We start from the raw sequence: 22011 nt of genomic DNA, 5'->3' as shown, positions 1-22011 counted from the left end.
TTGAAAGCTTTTTATCTTTAATTCTATTAATGTGGTATATCACCTTCATGGATTTGTGTATGTTAAATTATCCTTGCATTTCATGAATAAATCTCACTTGGTCATGATAATCTTTTTAATTTGGTTTATAATTATCACTGCCAAGACTTGTGTCAAGGAACTTTTTCCCTGTTTTCTTCTAGGAACAGTGATAATTCTTTTGAATTTGGTTTGCTACTGTTTTGTTGAGGATTTTGCACCTATGTTGATCTGAGAAAATGGCCAGTGGTTTCTTTTATTGTAGTATCCTTTTCTGGCTTTGATACCAATGTAATGATGGTATCATAAAATGAGTATCACAGTGTTCTCTTCAACTTTTTTGGAATAGTTTGTAATAAAAAAGGATTAGTATTAATATTCCTTTAAATGTTTAGTAGAACTGACCAGTAAAACTATGTGGTCCTGGGCTTTTCTTTCTTGGGAACTTTTTTATTACTGACTCAATCTCTTTACTTATCTCTCTGTTCATATTTTCTATTTCTTCATAATTCAGACTTATAGGTCATGTATTACCAGGAATTTATCCATTTCTTCTAGGTTGTCCAATCTGATGATATATAACTGTTCACGGTAGTCCCTTATGACCTTTTGCATTTTGGTGGTATCACTTGTAACATTTCTTTCTGACTTTATTTGAATCTTTTCTTCTTTTCTTAGTTTACCTAAGTATTGTCAATTTTGTTTTCATTTCAAAAATCAGCTCTTTGTCTTATATAACACATATCAGATGTAACACATATCAGCTGACTACCTACTGACTGCAGGGGTTTAACATATATTATTTAATAGCCACACCATCCTTTAGGGTGTATCAATATCATACATTTTACTAATAAGGAAACTAAAGCAGGGAGATTAATTTTTCTAGTGTCACACAATAAAGAGGTAGGAGGTGGGTGGGGGGGTGGGATAGTGGCTGATGGGTATTAAGGAGGGCAGTTGTGATGAGCACCTGGTATTGCATCTAAGTGACGAATCACTGACTTCTACTCCTGAAACCAATATTGCACTATATGTTAACTGACTAGAATTTAAATAAAATTTTTTTATAAAAGAGGTAGGAGGTTCTAGGTCCAAGCTTTTAACATTGCTTTCAGCTGCTTCCTTAAATACCTTCCATTGATGGCCCAATTTTTACCCATAGCACACACAACTTTCAACAATCCTGTTTCTTCATAGTTCCTGGGAATGGAATAGAGGACAACCTGAATGATTTGATTTATTCTAAGGTAGTTATTCCAAAGGTCCGTTTAAGAATCTCTAATGTCAGAAAAATGGAATTTCCAGATACATATGATTTATACCTAGTAATAGCAAGAAATAAGTTAAGGTTTCATGAATATTTTACTTGAAAAAAATGAATAGTTTTTTGCATCTCTTTCATGATATTTTGTTTATATTAACCAGAAAATGTTTTATATTATATGCCATGGAGGAGGAAGAGAGTTTTCTATCTGCTTTACTTAGTATATATATATATAAGGTATGTGAACGGAGGCTACTAATGAAAAGAACTGAACTGAAGACAGTATCAAGGTCCTCATATAGGCAATTTCTCATTTTTTACTGTCACTATTTCCAAGAATCTAGATTTATATAAATGTGGTTAAAAATAATGAGTGTTTACTCATTGCATCAGGTAATCAATCACTAAGTTGAGCCCAAGAACAGAATATTGCCAGAGAAGTAGCATGATGGAATACTGTCAGGTTGCTATGGGCAGAAACTTCAATCGTAACTCCTCACTGAGAGGCGAAATCACTCATGGCATAAGCTGAGTTGAACAGGTTCTCTTTTTAAGTGCTTATTTTAATTTTAATTAGTTAATATCCAGTGTTATATTAGTTTCAGGTATACAGTCTAGTGATTCAACAACACCATTTATCACCCAGTGCTCATCATAAGTGCAATCCTTAATCTCCATTACCTATTTAACCAAACTCCCCACACCCTGCCGCTCTAGTAACCATCAGTTTATTCTCTATCACTAAGAGTGTTTCTTGGTTTCTCTCTTTCTCTTCCCTTTGTTCATCTGTTTTGTTTCTTAAATTCCACATGAGTGAAATCATGTCATATTTGTCTTTAACTTATTTCACTTAGCATTATACTCTAGCTCCATTTATGTTGTTGCAAATGGTAACACTGCATTCTTTTTATGGCTGAATATGGAATATCATTATATACATATATGCGTGTGTGTGTGATATATAAAGGTGTGAGATATATATATATATATGTCTGTGTGTGTGCTATATATCTCCTTATCTATTCACCAATCAATGGACATTTGGGCTGCTTCTAAATCTTGCCTATTATAAAGGCAAGGAATCCCTTTGAATTAGTGTTCTTGTATTCTTTGGGTAAATACCCAGTAGTGTGATTGCTAGATCCTAAGGTAGATCTATTTTTAACTTTCTGAGGAACCTCTATGCGGTTTTCCACATTCTACATTCCCACCATCAGTGCACAAGTGTTTTTCTGCACATCTCCACCAACATCCATTGTTTCTTGTATTGCTGATCACTGTGTATTTGATTTGCATTTCCCTAATGAGTGATGATGAACATCTTTTCATGGGTCTGCTGGCCATTTGGATGTCTTCTTTGGAGAACTATCTGTTCATGCCTTCTGCCCATTTTTAAATTGGATTATTTGGTTTGGGAGCTGTTAAGTTGTATCAGTTCTTTATGTATTTTAGATACAAACCATTTATTGAATATGCCACTTACAGATTATCTTCTCCCATTCTGTATGTTGCCTCTTAGTTTTGTTTCCTTCTTTGTGTAAAGCTTTTTTTTTTTAATATATATAGTCCCGATAGTTTATTTTTGCTTTTGTTTCCTTTGCCTCAGGAAACTTATCTAAAAAGAAAAGGTGCTACAGCCAATGTCAAAGAACTTATTGCCTATGTTTTCTTCTAAGATTTTTATGGTTTCTGGTCTCACATTTAGGTTTGTAATACGTTTTCAATTTATTTTTGTGCATAAGAAAGTGGTCCAATTTTATTCTTTTGCACGTTGCTCTCTAGGTTTCCCAACACCATTTGTTGAAGAGGCTTTTTTCCATTGGATATTCTTTTCCTGATTTGTTGAAAATTAACTGACCATACAAACTGTGGGGTTATTTCTGGGTTTTCTATTCTGTTCCATTTTTGTGTGAACAGGCCTTATACACTATTATCTATTTACTTATTTATTTTTAATTATAAGAGAGATCTACTCAATAAATAATTTTATCAATAGCATTGTCAATTTTAGCACATTAAGATTATATAATTCATGGTCCTACTTCCAGCAGTCAAATATCATGCTCATGACACTTCTTGCTTAATGTAATTGACATGTTTTGTTGAAAATTTTATCTACTAGTTTGCCACAAAGTATTTTATAAATTACCTTTCTTCAAGAGATAATATTAAAATTTTCTTTTGTATAGCTATAGAGAAAAATTTCAGACTATAAAAATTTTAGTCATTTTTTTCCTCTAATGTTTGAATAAAATTGACACTCTAGGGAAGTATACTTTTGTATCAAATGGCTTTGAGTGTTCTCCTTCAGCAATATTCCAAGGAAATGTGTTTAATCACAGTAGATAAGCATTCACCTAACTAGATGAATACTGATTTTGGTCATCATGCTTAGCTTTTATGAGGCATACCATTATCTTCCTACTTCTAAGAGGATATAACAAATAACCACCAAGAAAAAAAAGGGGGGGAGTGTAGCTGGGATTTAGTTATAAAGATGGCTCTGGGCCAGTTTTCTGCAGTTCTAGTCAAGAACCAAATAATACTCTTCTGAATGAGGACCTGTACTATGCTCAGTCAGCAAATACAGACCTCAATCTTTTTTTAAACTAAATCCTCCACATGTGATGCTTTCCTAGGCAGAAGACAACATACACCTGTTTTCCAAAGTTTACAACATGGCTTGATATGAAACAGGTTGATCCTCACACAACTAGATAACTGGAACAGCCATTTCCCCAAATCCTGATGCTACAGACATTATTTTTTAAAACTATTTTTAAAGATCTCACTTATTTTTAGAGAGAGGGAGAGAGAGAATGAGTTAGAGAGAGTGTGCATGTGCACATGTGTGAATGGGAGGAAGGGCAGAAGGAGAGAAGCTGACTCTCCACTGAGCAGGGAGCAGGATGCAGGGCTCAATCTTATCTGAGACCATGACCTGAGTCAAAATCAAGAGCCCAACACTTAACTGACTGTGCCACCCCAGTGCCCCATTACAGACATTATCCTAATATCCTTCCATTCTCTTATATATTTTGATAATGTGGTTTAAAATGATACTAGAAGGACTATTTCATTAAAAAATGCCAAGTATGGGCAGCCAGGGTGGCTCAGTGGTTTAGCGCTGCCTCAGCCCAGGGTATGATCCTGGAGGCCAGGGATTGAGTCCCTTGTCGTTGGGCTCCCTGCATAGAGCCTGTGTCTCCCTCTGCCTGTGTCTCTGCCTCTCTCTCTCTCTCTCTCTCTCTCGTCTCTATGAATAAATAAATAAAATCTTTAAAAAAAAAAAAAAGGCAAGTAAGGAAATGAAGATAAGCTCTCCTGGTGAAAACAACCAAAAAAGCTAACATTTAAAGATATCCTTAAATGAATTCAAATTACCAGAGAGATAACTGCAAGTCAAAATTCAGGAGGGGGTGAAAACCAAGAGACAGAAAAGCATATCCCTCAAAGCTGCTTTTGCTAACCAGTGAGAAACATTTATAGAATGATAAAACGTAAAGCTTTCAATGAAAGACTCTCAAAAACTTCATTCTTGGGCAGCCCAGGTGGCTCAGCTGTTGAGCATCTGCCTTCTGCTCAGGTCATGATCCCAGGGTCCTGGGAGCGAGTCCTGCATTGGGCTCCCCACAGGGAGCCTGCCTCTCCCTCTGCCTATGTCTCTGCCTCTCTGTATGTCTCTCATGAATGAATAAATATATATATATTTTTAAATGAAGCAACTTGAAAAATGAAGTTATTTAAGCATTTTTTGTTTGTTAACTGTCTTCTGTCAACATTTTATTTTTTTTTATTTTTTTTTAATTTTTATTTATTTATGATAGTCACAGAGAGAGAGAGAGAGAGGCAGAGACACAGGCAGAGGGAGAAGCAGGCTCCATGCACCGGGAGCCCGATGTGGGATTCGATCCCGGGTCTCCAGGATCGCGCCCTGGGCCAAAGGCAGGCGCCAAACCGCTGCGCCACCCAGGGATCCCCTTCTGTCAACATTTTAAAGAGCTAGCTATCATGCTAGTTTATTTTTGAGCTTGTCCTCAAAATTCGTTATTGTTTTGTTTATTTTTTTTAAAGATTTTATTTATTCATGACAGAGAGAGAGAGAGAGGCAGGGGCACAGGCAGAGGGAGAAGCAGACTCCATGCAGGGAGCTTGATGTGGGACTTGATCCAGGATCCCCAGGATCACACCCTGGACCTAAGGCAGGCGCTAAACCCCTGAGCCACCCAGGCTACCCAATAAGCATGAAATTAAAATTAGCCAATCAGGGATCCCTGGGTGGCGCAGCGGAGATGGAATCCCACGTCGGGCTCCTGGTGCATGGAGCCTGCTTCTCCCTCTGCCTATGTCTCTGCCTCTCTCTCTCTCTCTCTGTGTGACTATCATAAATAAATAAAAATTTTAAAAATAAAATAAAATAAAATAAAATTGGCCAATCAGTCAACATGCAGGTTCAGGACACTCAGGTGGCCTTGGGAACCTTAGAATTTGAACTTGGATTAAGACAGTTCCAGAAACACTGGTACTCTTAGCACCTAATGAAAGGAAACGAAAATATTCCCAGAGGAAGACACTATTAGTCTCAATTTATTCTTAAAAATTATTCAAATACAATAACCACAATATAAATAATTTTGACAGACTGAAATTATACAGTTTAACTTCTCTGACCACAGGGACTACAATTAGAAATCAGTAATAAGGAAATCTGGAAAATTCACACGTTTGTGGAAATCACACAATGCATTCTTGTATAACCAATGGGCCAAATAAATCACAAGAGCATCTCACACCTGTCAGAATGACTAAAATAAAGAAGACAAGAAATAAATGCTGATGAGGATGTGGAGAAGAAAGAATCCTTGTGTACTGTTGGCTGGAATGCAAACTGATGCAGCTACTGTAGAAAATTGCATGGAGGTTCTTCAAAAAATTAAAAACAGAATTATTATATGATCTAGTAATTGTACTACTGGATATTTACCAAAAAGCATGGAAACACTAATTCAAAAAGATTTATGCACCCCTGTGTTTTACTGCAACATTAGTTACAATAGCCAAATTATGGGAGCACCCCATGTGTCCATCAGTAGATGAATGGATAAGAAGATGTGCTTAAATACAAAAATGGAATATTACTCAACCATAAAAAGAATGAAATCTTGCAATTTGCAACAACATGGATGGATGCAGAGGGTATAATGCTAAGGAAAATAAGTCAGAGAAAGAAAATATCATTTGGTTTCACTTAAACATAGAATTTAAGAAACAAAAAATAAAGAAAAGTAGAAACAAGCCAAAAAACAGACTCTGAAGTCTAGCGAACAAACTGATGGTTAAAAGAGGGGAAGCAAGTGCAGGATGGGTGAAACAGATAAAGGAGATTAGGAGTACAGTGTATCATACACCTCAAAGTAATGTAACACTGTTATGTTAATTACACTAGAATTAAAATGAAATAATTGTCAAAAAAAGAAATCACAAGAGAAATTAGAAAATATTTTGAAATAATGAAAAGACAAAACTTACAGAATTTAGTGAAAGCAGTGCTCATAGGGAAATTTATTTTCCTTAAAACAAACAAACAAACCCACGAAGATCTCAAATCAGTAACTTAATTTTACATTTTAAGGAAGTAGGAAAAGAGCAAACCATATCCATTTGCCAACCCAAAACTAAAGGAAATTTAAAAGATTAAAGAAAAATCAATGAAGCCAAAAGTTGTTTTTTGAAAATTTCAACAAAATTCACAAAACTTTTGGCAGACTGAGGAAAAAAGCAAAGACTGAAATGACTAAAATCAAAAATATTTGAGGTTGTTCTAATGTTCTTAAAGAAATAAAAAGGATTAAGAATTTACTATGATCAACATATATGTGCCAACAAGTTAGATAACCTAGATGAAATAGACAAATTCCTAGAAACACGCAAACTACAAAAACTGATTTAAAAAGACATAGAAAATCAGAATGGATCTGTGACAAGTAAAGAGACTGAGTCAGGAATCATAAATCTCCCAACAAAGAAAAATCCAGAACCAAATTGGCTTCACTGGTGAATTTTACCAAACATTTAAAGAAGAATTAACACCAATCCTTCTCAAACTCTTCAAAAAAAAAAAAAAAAAAATAGTAGAGGAAATACTACCCAATTCGTTCCAATAGGGCAGTATTGTCCAGACACTTAAACTAGATAAAGACATCACTAGAAAACTGCAGACTATAGATGCAAAATTTCTCAACAATTATGAGTAGCATATAATGAAAAATTAAGAGGTTAAGAAGGAAACAAGACATCATAAGAAAGATCATGGAAAAACAATAGACAATGTAAACATATACTCAAAGACATGAAATACTGGGTTTATCAGAGACAGACTATTGAAATAATTATTTTTTTCTTTGTTATAAATAAAAGGTAAATTTTCAAACATCTGTAAATAACAAGAAATTATTAGAAAGGACACAGCAGATTTGAAAAGTAGGCTTTCTAAACTGGAAAAATAAAATAATGTGATTAAAATTATGAAATTAATGGATGGTTTTAAGAGCATATCAGAGATGACTGGAAAGAGAATAAAGTACAACAACAGAGAAACTAGGAAAAACAACTGTATTTACAAACCTCTGATTTATGATAGAGGAGATACCAAAGAACAGTAGGGAGAACTGGTCTTTTCAATAAATGGTGGTCAAGAAATTAAGCATCCAGCTGGGAAAAAGAAGTGAAATTAAACCTCTGTATCACAATAAACAGAAAAATTAATTCCATGGGGATAGCAAACTAAAAGTAAAGACAACACTATAAAACTTCAAGATGAGTATACAGAAAAAGATCTTCTTGACTCTGGAGTAGGAAGACAGTTTACAAAGAAGAGCAATAACTATTCATCATAAAATACTGATAAATATATCCACATTAAAATTAAGAACTTCTTCAAAAGAGCCAAAAGAGAGTAAAAAGAAAGCTGAATAATAAGAGTAGATACCTTTAATACATTTGAATGAGCTAGAGCTATTGTCCAGAGCATATGAAGAATTCCTACAAATTAGTAGAAAATTGGGCAAAAGATTTGAGAACACACAAGTCACAAGAGAAGAATTCAAATGGTCAATAAATACAAATAGGTGCCTAAATCGATCAGACAACAGAGATTCATAGTAAAACCACACAGCAGGGAGCCTGTTTCTCCCTCTCCTTCTACCACAGCTTACACTTTCTTTTTCTCTATCAAATAAATGAAATCTTAAAAAATATATCAGCAAACATTAAAAAGTCTGGTAATGCCAAGTGTTAGAAAACAAGAGCAATGGGACTTTTATACTCTCCTGGTAGTATGTTAATTGGAAAGCAAGGTAGCATTATCAAGAAAATTTTAAGATATACATACCTCATGACCCAAGAATTCCACCACCTAGAGAAATCCTTGCACATGAGTATCAGGATAGAACCAAACTTTTTCATTAAAAACAACCCAAGTGCCCGTCAATGGCCGAATGGAGAAGGTATCATTGTAGCAGGTGGTAAAATGATGTAGTATACAGCAACTGAAAAAAGCGTCTATAACATAAATTCCTAAATACATAATCCTGATCGAGGCAAGACACCAAATTAGAGAGTAGCATTCCATTCCATGAAGTTCAAAACCAGACATGTTTAAATGAACATATATTATCCATGGACATACTCTTAGGGAATCAAACTATAAAGAAAAGTAAGATAAAGTCAAAGCAATAGTTGTTTATTGAAATACTATGAATGGCAAAATAAATACGGATAGTCAGTGTTCTAGGATGTTAGCAATGTATTTTTCAACTAATCACTGGGATTTTTGCTGTTATAATTATTCATTATTTTGTACAAATGTTAATTTTTATAATCATAATAGAAAATATCACAAATTGTGTAGAGGATGTTCCTATAAACAAACACTGTCAATATTCATCAAGTTTTTATAACTAATTCATTTGCTTTTAAAAGAGTCCTTTTCTGATGGGCCCTCAACTCTATGGTCAACTAATATTCGACAAAGCAGGAAAGACTATCCACTGGAAAAAGGACAGTCTCTTCAATAAATGGTGCTGGGAAAATTGGACAGCCACGTGCAGAAGAATGAAACCAGACCATTCTCTTACACCAGACACAGAGATAAACTCAAAATGGTTGAAAGATCTAAATGTGAGACAAGAATCCATCAAAATCCTAGAGGAGAACACAGGCAACACCCTTTTTGACTTAGCCACAGCAACTTCTTGCAAGATCCATCTAGGAAGGCAAAGGAAACAAAAGCAAAAAAGAACTATTGGGACTTAATCAAGATAAAAAACTTCTCCACAGCAAAGAAAACAGCCAACAAAACTCAAAGACAACCTACAGAATGGGAGAAGATATTTGCAAATGACATATCAGATAAAGGGCTAGTATCCAAGATCTATAAAGAACTTATTAAACTCAACACCCAAGAAACAATCCAATCATGAAAAGGGCAGAAGACGTGAACAGAAATCTCCCAGAGGAAGACAAAGACATGGCCAACAAGCACATGAGAAAACGCTCCGCATCACTTGCCATCAGGGAAATACAAATCAAAACCACAATGAGATCCCACCTCATACCAGTGAGAATGGGGAACATTAACAAGGCAGGAAACCACAAATGTTGGAGAGGATGTGGAGAAAGGGAAACCCTCCTGCACCGGTTGGTGGGAATGTGACCTGGTGCAGCCACTCTGGAAAACTGTGTGGAGGTTCCTCAAAGAGTTAAAAATAGACCTGCCCTATGACCCAGCAATGGCACTGCTGGGGATTTACCCCAAAGATACAGATTCAGTGAAACGGCAGGACACCTGCACCCCGATGTTTATAGCAGCAACGTCCACAATAGCCAAACTGTGGAAGGAGCCTCGGTGTCCATTGAAAGATGATGGATAGAGAAGATGTGGTCTATGGATACATGGAATATTCCTCAGCCATTAGAAAGGACGAATACCCACCATTTGCTTCTATGTGGATAGAACTGGAGGGTATTATGCTGAGTGAAGTAAGTCAGTTGGAGAAGGACAAACATTATATGGTCTCATTCATTTGGGGAATATGAGAAATAGTGAAAGGGCTTAAAGGAGAAAGGAGGGAAAATGAGTGGGAAATATCAGAAAGGGACACAGAACATGAGAGACTCCTAACTCTGGGAAACGAACAAGGGGTGGTGGGCGGGGGGTTGGGGTGACTGGGTGACAGGCACTGAGCGGGGCAATTGATGGGATGAGCACTGGGTGTTATGCTATATGTTGGCATATCAAACTCCAACAAAAATATATACAAAAAAAAAAAGTTGAGTAACTTACAACTTCTATTTTTGTAGGAAAATAAAATAGTTTTGCGAAAGAAAGAAAAGAAAGAAAGAAAGAAAGAAAGAAAGAAAGAAAGAAAGAAAGAAAGAAAGAAAGAAAGAAAAGAAAAGAAAAGAAAAGAAAAGAAAAGAAAAGAAAAGAAAAGAAAAGAAAAGAAAAGAAAAGAAAAGAAAAGAAAAGAAAAGAAAAGAAAAGAAAAAAGAAGAAAGAGAGAGAGTCCTTTTCCGGACACCTGGGTGACTTAGTGGTTGAGCGTCTACCGAAGTCCAGGGCGTGACCCCGGGGTCCCAGGATCGGGTCCTACATGGGCTCCCTGCAGGAGCCTCCTTCTCCCTCTGCCTGTGTCTCTGCCTCTCTCTCTGTCTCTCATGAATAAATAAATAAATAAAATCTTTTTAAAAAGGAGTCCTTTTCAAAAATAAAAATTAAAATTAATAAAAGAGACCTTTTCAGCAGCGCCTGGGTGGCTCAGTCAGTTGAGCATCTGACTTTTGGTTTTGGCTCAGATCATGATCTCAGGGTTGTGGAATTGACCCACATCAGGCTCCATGCTCAGAGGGGAGTCTGCTGGAGATTCTCTCTCCTTCTCCCGCTGCATTTCCCCCTGCTTGCTCATGCTCATTCTCTCTCTCGCTCTCTCTCTCAAATAAATCTTTTAAAAAAATTTTTTAAAGAGTCCTTTTTACAAAGCCACAATAAATTATTTCGAGACGACTAAAACAGTATGTTTTTATAAAAGCAAGCCTCACCATCTAAAGAATAATAGAAGTTATTTTGAAATCATTATTATCTAATTGTTTTGTTTTACTGAGATATAGGTAACATATAATAAAATGCAGATTTAGGTGTTCAGTTTGATGAGTTTTGGCAACTGCATACATTTATGTAACCACTAAGATAAAATACATGAACACTCCTTCATTTTCCTTGTTTCTTTTTAAAAATAGAAACCATATACAGATTAAACCTTTGTCAGATTCCTGAAGTGACAATTCCATTCCTTACACTCATCTAATACACACTAGTTGAAAAAGGTATAAGAAATATTTTCATTTTGCTTTGGGCTAAAGGATTTATTTGTCATCTTCTGTTCAAATATGGGTTTCATATAAGCTATGTGTAGTTATTTATCAGCTGCCATGAGGAAATAAATACATAAATTGAGAACATAATAAAATGAGGGGATCAAAATCAGAGGTTTCTATGATAGAATTCTTGAACTGAATAATTCCAACTGAAAATAAGAGAAGCAAAACCAAATGCAAATTGAAGGACAGGCAGTGTCTAGCAGGACCTGAACACAACTTTCTGAATACAATTAGATTGAAAAAGCTCTCAGGATGAGTGGTTCATCTCTGAGTCTAGGCATGTGTTACATAGCCATAAACCTCAGTTGGCAAAGAGCAGGGGAACAAAAGGACAGGGTTGGGAAGAGCTTGTACTTTTCTACTACCTTCCACAGTTATCTGCTGGTGGAATTTTGCAACATTATTTTTAAAAACACCAAAGAATGGCAGGGTTTGCTATAGGTATCAAAAAGTCAACTGTGATTTGACATCTCTCAATTCCGTTCAAATTATGATTGCTATCAGCTATGAGGTTTGCTTATTCAGTTTCAAGAGATTCACAGCTGAATCTCTAAGTTTGGCAGGATTAAAAAAAAAAAAGTTAGGAAAGGCAATTGGAAAAATTCCATGTCCAATCCATCTGCTTAAACTGTTTACTTACAGTAACAGCATACAAATGTCTCATGTTGCTGATAAACCACAGAAAGCTTCTGGGATGCTGTTACTATCCAAATTCAAATGTAATGTTTATCATCACAGAGTAATGAGAAAAGTCAATGAAAATACAAATCATGCTCACTTGGACCAAATTTAATAAAATGGCACAAACAAGGAAAATGCCTTTGCATATATAAGAATGTTTTAGAAACTCTTATTTGAAATAATCAAACATTTCTGCAACAAAAGGTTTTGGAGCAATTTATTTTAACTTGAATGTTAAATATGGTTTCATTGTGAAACATAACAAACATACAGGAAAGTGAGAAAACATGTAAGTACAAATTGAAGAATGACTGTAACACGAACATTGTATAATTGCCATCTGGTCAAGAAAAAGACTAGAAGAACTCAAGAGGCCACCTACATGAATCTTCCCAATCACCTTTCCCTCCCAACTCCCTTAATAATCATTATCCTGATTTTTATGGGAAATATTTTCTGTATCTTCTTTATAGTTTCCCTTCTACATATACATTCAAAAACAATATATGGACTTTGGTTATTCTTAGGCTTTATATAACTGGAACTGTAACAGTGTACGTATGTACATGTTTGTATACACATATACACACGTACACACATAAACACATATTTTTTTTGGTGACTTGTTTTGCCTACCTAACATTCTGAGATACATCCGTGTTGTTGACTACAACTGTAGTTCATTTTTCTTTTGTTGACTAATATTCTGTTATATGGATACACCCTAATTTATATATTTAGCTGTTGATGGATACTTGTTTTTTCCCCCATATCTGGTAATTATAAAAATGCTACTGACCATTTGTATATATGTCTCTTAGTGCATATATGCATTGCTTTCTGTAAGGTAGAGACCTAGAAGGAAAATATGATGTGTATGCCTGCAACTTTAGTTGATAATAACAAACTGCTTTCTAAAGTGGTAGCATTAACTTATATCATTCCAGTGCATGAGAATTCCATTGCTGTAGATTTTTGCCAATAGTTGGTATTGTCAGTCTTTAATTTTTGCCATCCTGATAAATGAATCACAGTATCACACTGAGTTTTTCATTTGGAATTTTCTTTTTCTGTTTTTTAAGATTATTTGAGAGTGAGAGAGGGCAAACCAGGGGAAGTAGCAGAGGGAGAAGGAGAAGCAAACTCCCCACTGAGCAGGAAGCCCGGTGAGGGGCTCAATCCCAGGAACTTGGGATCATGACCAGAACTAAAGGCAGATTCCTGACTGAGCCACCCAGGTGCCCCCAATTGTAATTTTCTGATTATTAAAGAGATTGACTATCTTTGCATTGGGAAAGCCTATTATCTTAACCATTTTCCTACTGGCTGTTCATCTCTTTTTCTTATTAACTTGTAAGAATTCCTTATCTACTCTGGATACTTTTTTTTTTTTTTTTAAGATTTTATTTATTTATTCTGAGAGAGAGAGAAGCAGAGACACAGGCAGAAGCAGGCTCCATGCAGGGAGCCAGATACGGGACTCAATCCTGGGTCTCCAGGATCAACCCCTGGGCTGAAGGCAGTGCTAAACTGCTGAGCCACCCGGGCTGCCCTGGATTCAATTTCTTAATGAGTTATAAAGATCTTCTTTCATTCTATTGTCTTTTTATTATTTTTCTGGTGTCTTTTGATGAATAAAATTTCTGATTTTTAATGCAAATTTATCACTTCCCTATACAGTTAATTTCTTTTGTGTCTTTTCCTTGTCCTGTGAAAACCTCAAAGTCAAGAATATATTCTTCTTTGTTATTTCCTAAAAGTTTATTTTGACTTTTCACATGTAGGTCCATCTTAGAATATATGAATTTTCTCTTCATTGGGTTTATTCTGTTATGTGATGTATAGTTTTCTTAATTTTGATTGCTAAAATGTTCAGTTCTTAAATTTCTATTTTTTTCAAATGTGCTATACTTTTTAGAAAATAATATGTATATTCTTGAACACAGTAAGCATTTCCCTGTTGGTCTGTTTCCATTGATTTTTATCCATGCTGTCTTGCCTCTTTATATGCTTAATTATCTTACTCTGCCAGACACTGTATTTGAAATTTATTTTGTTGAAATAATTTGAAACTTAGATTGATATTATCTTCCTCCAGAGTAGATTTCCCATATACTTCTTCTATCAGGCCCCTGGAGGTGTTAGCAATCCAAGATTACTCTACTTTTTTTGTTTTTCGGCAATTGTGATTTTTTTTCAGCTGCTACCTAGATGATTTAAAGTTGAGCTGTGGTCTGTACAATGAATGCCATACTTCCAATCTACCCTTTCACCTAGTGCAGCCCTTTAATATCTCAGCCCAAAACATGGGGATTTTGCCCCAGGCCCTACCACCGATAGTCCTAGACTCCAACATTTTTAATCCACCAGTTCTGCAACAATGTCAAAAGTATTACTCAGATTCTCATCCACTTCTTTTGGATCACCAATTGTACCCAACCCCAAAATGGCATGTTCCCAGATCTCAGCCCAGTAATTCCTCACTACTTTGTTAGTCATTCAGTTCCAATTTATATTTTGCCTAACTTTATTAATTGGCATCAGTAGGAGAAGTGTTCTGAATTACCTACTCTGTCCAGAACTAGATATTTTCAAGGTTTTTATTTCTTTAAAAGATAAAAAACATAGTTTTATAATCTTTAACTGGTACTTAAAAAGCCTTGCAATTCTAGTTTCTGCTTGCTATTACTCATAATGATTTATTTACTTTTGCACCTCATTTTTTCGACTGTGGCTACTTGTTCTTATAAAATTACTTGACAGAAACTATCTGAGGCCTAGGATAAAGGTATTTTCTTTAAACAGGACTTGCATTTCTTTCTGCCAAGTTCCTATGGACACCCCTAATCAATCTGGGATTACTTTAAATTCAATTCACCATTTGAAATGATACAGGTGATGTGTATTTGGCCTGCAAGACCACAGCTGGATTATAGTTATAACTTCTGCACTATGCCAAGGCACTTTCTTTGTAATCTCTGAGAATGGGGTAAGAGGGTTCATGATTATGTTACAAAATAGGTTATGGTGGTCTTATCTTTATAAACAGAAAAAGTGTTAGATGTCATATCTTAGACAGCCCTTAAGCCTTTACTTTTGTTCCCTACCCCATGAGGCTTGCAAATCATAACTTACATTTGCCAGCCTGGCAAATGCTCTTGGGGGATTCAGTTATAATTGAATACAACTTCCTAAATTCTTGTTTTTTCTTTGACCTGGTAATTCCTCCATTTCTTCTTAGCAATTTGATGCTTTTAATAAAGTTACTTTAAATTTTCCCCAGTATTTTTAGATATTTTTGTTGGTAGAGTGGGTGCAAGTACTCTATCTAGACCACCATATTTCTTGCAGAATTGGGTGGAATTTGTTAAAAATTATAACATACGCAACACAGCTTACAAACTCTGTTTCTAAGCAAAATCAGAGAACCAGAAAGTCAGAAGGGACATGACACAAATATAAGTACTATAATTTTCATGCTTCATTAATTTCCTGATCTCTTTCATTGTAAGAGTATTTTTTTTCATTACAACAGTATTTTTATGCATCACAAAAGTTTAACCTGTTGGTTCTAAAGTAGTTCTCAGAACTTTAGAAAAAGTATCTAAGGAAAACCGTATCAAAGCAGTAATAGCAAGCATCACTGTGTTGTGATCTCAGTTAAGAGGATAAAGATCTCAAGATTCATTCCTCAGTAAGTACATGTCCAAATTCCACCGGTCCCACCCTTGTCACTTCTAGGCTGTCTTCAAATCCTTCACTGGGTACTTGGCTTTGGCTCTAATGATTTTGTTACTCCAGGCAGTTTTCCAAACAAAAAGGAATGGTTATTTACAATTCCTAGACTGAAATCATAAATATCAGCTGAATTACACTGAAATGTCAGTATAACACTATGAACAGAATTCCACATAAAGTGAGTCTGTCTTGGCTAGGTAAAAGGGATTTTAGTTATAAAAATAGCAAAAGGATCTTACTGTAGGTAAGTTTAGACTCTCAGGTGGTCCTGCAGTGTATACTCTGAGGACAGCTTTACAGCAAGGTTTCTGACACAGACCATTTAGACCGGGAGCCAGACTACATTTTTCTTCCCCAAATTATAAGGAATCAGTGGTATTGCAGTAAAATCGCCCCTTTGTGAATGAAATAACTTTACTTAGATTTTCATACTGAATACCTTTCTTATACAGATCATTTTACTTTTTCCTCAGAAATTCTGTGATTACTTCTCTAAAACAATATTCATGAGATAAGGTACACACAGTGGTATCTTCAAGTGAACCCTTTTTTGTTCAAGTATAAGTGCCCTTTATAAAAATAAAATAATCAGCATGTGCTAATTTTAAAATAGGGATTTTTTCAAGGTATTATCAAACCTCCAAACACTCCCATCTAGCACATGTCTGACAATTACCAGTTTCTGAACTCGCTGACACTCTGAAAGAGATGCGTCATACGGAAGGCTGACTCTTCGGGGCTCTGCCGCAATGCCTCAGTGAATACGCTGCTCTCAGTCCTACAGAGGATTGTGCTGTCTGATGGCAAAATGCAGCCGAACACTACCTTGTGAAGCTGGTCATTCACGTGCCCGAGAACGCAGTAATTCCATCCCTGAGGCATATGCCCTAGACAAGCACAACAATTCTCAAAATACGATCCTTGGACCGGCAGCGTCAGTGTCACCTGTGATATACAAATTCTTAGGACTCACTCCAGACCTACTGAATCAGAAACCCAAGGAGAGGTGTGTTTTAACAAGTCCTAAGTGATTCTGATGTAGACTAAAGTCTGAGGCTCCCCACTTTGGAGAAATGGGTTCATTTGCTCTGATACAAGAATGTTTGAGCAGCACTGTCTCTAATCGCTCATTTTCTTTCTCTCTCTCTCTCACACAAACCCATACACATTCAACTCCGAATGAATTCAATTCTGAAAAACAATGTCCTTGTCCGGAAAATGTATTAAAAAACTGTATTATTAGCACAATGAAGTACTTACTATACAACAGAGAAAATAAATAAAAAACAGCTACAATTATAAGCCTAAATAAAACTTACAATTTTACTTTTGATTGAAAAAATTACAGAAGTCTACAGTATGATATTTTATAAAGGTCAAATATGAGCAAGACTAAATAATATCTATTTAAGAATACATTTATGTAATAAAGAAATAAAGACATTAAAAACAAAGAAAAGATATCCTTTTAATAGAGTATAGTATTTCTTTCAGAAGGAGCAGAGGTAGGAATGGAGTGTGGAAGGATCACACTGGGAACTACAGATGTACTGGAAACAGTCTAGTTTTTAAGTTGGGTGATGAATTCACAGTGTGTTAGGTATTCATTACATTCAGGTTATTTTCATCACTACAGTCTTTTATGTGTCTCAAATATTATAAATTTAAGACCCAGAAAACACACAAAAAATGCAAATAATAAACAAAGATGCTCATTACATCAAATAGATAAATTAAAAACCAACTAAGTGATATAAATTGTGTGAACTGTAATATGTTCATTTAGTTATACAGAATTTTTAAAGACACCAGAAAATATGATAAAATTAGCCAGATAAATTCATGTAAGAAATGTGCAGTAAAAAAGGTTAAGAAGAAAATAAAGTGTCAACAGTGGATATTACAGGGATTTTATTTCTTCTTTGTACATTTAAAAGTTTCTATACTGAGTAATAAATACCTTAAAAATCATTAAGAATTTTTTAACTATTGCAAGAACATTTAATGACTCTAAGTCATTAAAGAAAACTGCCAAACCTTCTATTGGAGACAGTAAGGAAACTGGTGCTTTGTGGAAATCTGGTTGTTATTTATGAGTTCTGTAATTCGAAATTTTACATTTTCTGCCATAAAACTGTATACTTTTATTACTGTGATTCCATGTTAAATAATTTTATTTTTGTTTGTGTGGGGAAAAATATGACTGATTCAAAGAACATATTTATTGAGGATTTCAATTAAAATGACTGAAAACAACATCAGTTTGAGAACGAAAGGAAAAAACATCCACTAGTGGTGCACCAGCTTTTGGAAACACAGAAGAAATGCATAACTGAGAGTCAGCCTTATAGTCTTATGACCTGTCATAGTGAGAAAGAACCATAAAGATTAAGGCCACGCAAGGCAAGAAATTAGTTACATACCTTTTTTTCCAATATTCGAGCGATCTCTCCTAGGGTCCGATCTAAAGCAGAAACTTTACTGTTTGCCCATGAGCCACTGTCCTGTACTTGCAGTTGTTTTAGAAGATCTTTAGCTAATCGCTGAAGCCTTCAATACAAAATGAAAGGGAAGAATGACTTCAATGAATTAGACTATAATATTTCATTTTCCTAAACAGTTTGAAACAAAAGTTACTTTCACTATTGTATTGGGAACTGCTTCACAGAGCACTCCTCCGGCTGACGACACTTCATAAATATCAACCTAGTCCTCGTGGCACAACACAGAACTAGAGGACAGTAGTGCCTGTCACTGCTGATGGCATTTACTTAGACAACAAGCAATTACTTACTTTTAACCAGGAAATAAAACTCATTACTTAGACCACGGATTCTTTCCTGAGTGAAGTGTGCGTGGTATTCTTCACAGCTCTTCCTCGTCTGTTTCATATACCTCACTCTGAGCAATCCCATTTTCCGCGTATTTGCTTAAGCAGCCCACTGACAGATAGTCACCATACATCCTCCCAAATCTCTCCACTTCGCCCCCATACACCGTTCCCCTGTTGTTTCATCTTCATTTTTACCTGTGATAGATTCTGTAGGCCACGATTATAGTCACTTCCTGGCAAACATGCTACGTTCCCTCTCTGTTTTCTGTTACTTCTACTGGCCAAACCCCAGCAGTGGTGACAGTCACTAAGTCTTTCAGTAGGCGAGTGCCATTCTCAGTGTCTTCATGTATAAATTTATTGAGGTGGATAATGAACATCTGCCAGCCTTTTCCATCTCTGACCTTGGTATGACTACACATTGAGGATCTTACTAAATCTGTCTAGTCTGATCACTCTCCACAAAGACTTGCTTCATACATTATCCATTCTCTTCAGAACGTCATCATTTCCTTTCTCCCTCTTGCTTTCAAAAGATCTTACACTTCAGAGTGAAAACAGAACTTCCAGAACAAGAAAATCCTCACCTTCTGCCACAAACTCAAACCACAAACTTTGCTACAAGCCCATCTGCATTTCACCCATACTCTCCTTTGCTTCTCCTATTACAGTCAAGGAAGGCTGAATCCTCCCGTGTAGGGCTAATCTGGCCACACAGACTCTGCACAGGAAGTCTTTCTGGATCAAACTCATCCTCTTTGGGCAGCCTGGGTGGCTCAGCAGTTTGGCACCGCCTTCAGCCCAAAGTCTGATCCTGGGGTCCGGGGATCGAGTCCCACGTCAGGCTCCCTGCGTGGAGCCTGCTTCTCCCTCTGCCTGTGTCTCTGCCTCTCTCTCTGTGTCTCTCATGAATAAATAAAATCTTTAAAAAAGATCATCCTCTTCTTCTTCCTTCAGTATCTTTGCAAATGCTCATTCATTCCTTCTGAAATGCTTCCCTTGCCTCTACATTATCTAGACGATTTCTACTTATCCCTGAGTTTTCAGTGCAAACATTACTTTCTCTGATTTGACTATTCCCTCAAATCACTCATCACGACTTTCCCATGCAAGCTTTACAACAGAACTTTCTGCAATGATGGGCATCTTCCATATCTGTATTGTCCACTACAGTGGCTGCTAGCCAAATGAGGCTATTACGTACCTGCCATATAGTTAGTGTGACTGAGGAGCTGAATTTTAAGTAGATTGATTGATTGATTGATTGATTGATTGATTTGAGAGAGAGCGAGTAAACGAGGTGGGGGGTGAGGGGAAGAGAGAATCTTAAGCAGGCTTCACATTCAGCGCAGAACCCCACATGAGGCTTGATCTCATGACCCCAAGATCATAACCTGAGCCAAAATCAAGAGTCAGACACTAAACTGAGTAAGCCACCAGATGGCTCTTAAGTTGCACTTAACCTTAATGATTTAAATAGAAACATGTAGCTAGAAGCTATTCTATTGAACAGTGTAGAAATATAGTCTTAACTTCATCAAAGAGGGCTCCTGTCTACCTGTTCACTGCCTTATCCACAGGACCTAATATGCTACCTCTATCATAAGTGCATTCAATAGATATTTAATGAATAGGCTAAAAAAGAAATTTCTTCTTTACTTTAATATTAATAATATCCATAACTTCACAGGTTACAAAATACATGAATGTACATGATCATATGTAACCCTATGAAAACAATGTCTATTAGTATTATTCCCACTTGAAAAGTGAAGAAAGTAAGGCTCAGGCAAATTCAAGGGCTTTCCTAAGGTCTCACGACTGGTAAAAAGTATTGGCCTTTGATCCTCAAATCCCATCCTTTTGTCTCCAAACCGTATTAGTCAATTTAAATAAGAGCATTTTGTTCACAAAGAAATAATGCCATAGAATACCATTTCACCTAAAAATGTATTTGTGTAAAAATTTTAAATTTCTCAAAGAATACAACAGCAAATGCAGCTCAAAAAGGCACTGGTGAACTCCAGTTTAAAATAAAATCTAGGGCAGCCCAGGTGGCTCAGCGGTTTAGCGCCACCTTCAGCCCAGGGTGTGATCCTGGAGACCCACGATCGAGTCCCACGTTGGGCTCCCTGCATGGAGCCTGCTTCTCCCTCTGCCTGTGTCTCTGCCTCTCGTTCTTTCTCTGTATGTCTCTCATGAATAAATAAATAAAATCTTTAAAAAAAAAGGGGGGGGTCTCTTCCATTTGGCTGTTAGCTCCATGAAGACAAGGAAGGCCAGCTTTAAAAAAAAAAAAAATCTAAGCTATCTGTGTGAAGTTTACTTTGATATGTCAAAGACTAAATATAAACTCTAATATCAGAAATACCTGTACGTGAATTCTAGCACCTGTACATACCACACAGTAAACCATGGAACAGTTTTTTAACTACTCTGAATCTCAATTTCTTCATTTTAAAAGAGATTAAAAAATATATATGTATATATAAAATATATAAACATATATATTTATGTATATTTAAAACATATAAATATATATTTATGTATATTTTAAAATATTACATTTTTATATATTCATATTTAATATTATATATATATATCAGAGCTTTCGCAGATTGGAAGTAATTAGTGTAACGTACCTAACACTGTTCAGGAGTAAAGTAGACATTCAATAAATGATCAACTATTATTACTATTCATTGACAGAAGGTCTCAATCTAACGAAAGGAAAAAGGGAATATACAAAAAACACAGAAATAGAATAAGAACAACATACTTCTTTTCCCTTTTAATCAAATATGGGCTGGAATCCCATTAGATTAAAATTACTGACCTTATCATGTTGAGGAATACTGGCAGCAAACTTTATCGTGCGATAGATAAGTAGCCACTTCAGCTCTTGGCTGAATAAAGTCTATACACCATGTAACTAAATATTCGGCCGCAGCCATGGATGCATATGAATCTAGCAGTATTCTTACCAAGAATGGTCACATTCCACTGAAAACCAGGGGTACTTAGGGAGGCACAAGGA

General features: G+C 35.8%; 1 protein-coding gene across 9 annotated transcripts in view; it reads right to left on the bottom strand.

The window, feature by feature from the left end:
* Window positions 1-22011, bottom strand: part of SCAPER (S-phase cyclin A associated protein in the ER) — a 432460-nt gene that overhangs the window by 196919 nt on the left and 213530 nt on the right. For all 9 annotated transcript variants that reach the window (XM_038581073.1, XM_038581077.1, XM_038581076.1 and 6 more), the window contains one exon: window positions 18565-18691. In XM_038581073.1, coding sequence (XP_038437001.1) covers window positions 18565-18691 — 127 coding nt within the window. The remainder of the gene's footprint in view (window positions 1-18564; window positions 18692-22011) is intronic.

The sequence above is a fragment of the Canis lupus genome, chromosome 30 (assembly GCF_011100685.1).
Source record: "Canis lupus familiaris isolate Mischka breed German Shepherd chromosome 30, alternate assembly UU_Cfam_GSD_1.0, whole genome shotgun sequence".
In the NCBI taxonomy this organism is placed as follows: domain Eukaryota; kingdom Metazoa; phylum Chordata; class Mammalia; order Carnivora; family Canidae; genus Canis; species Canis lupus.
This window is presented reverse-complemented; position numbering and strand designations above follow the sequence as displayed.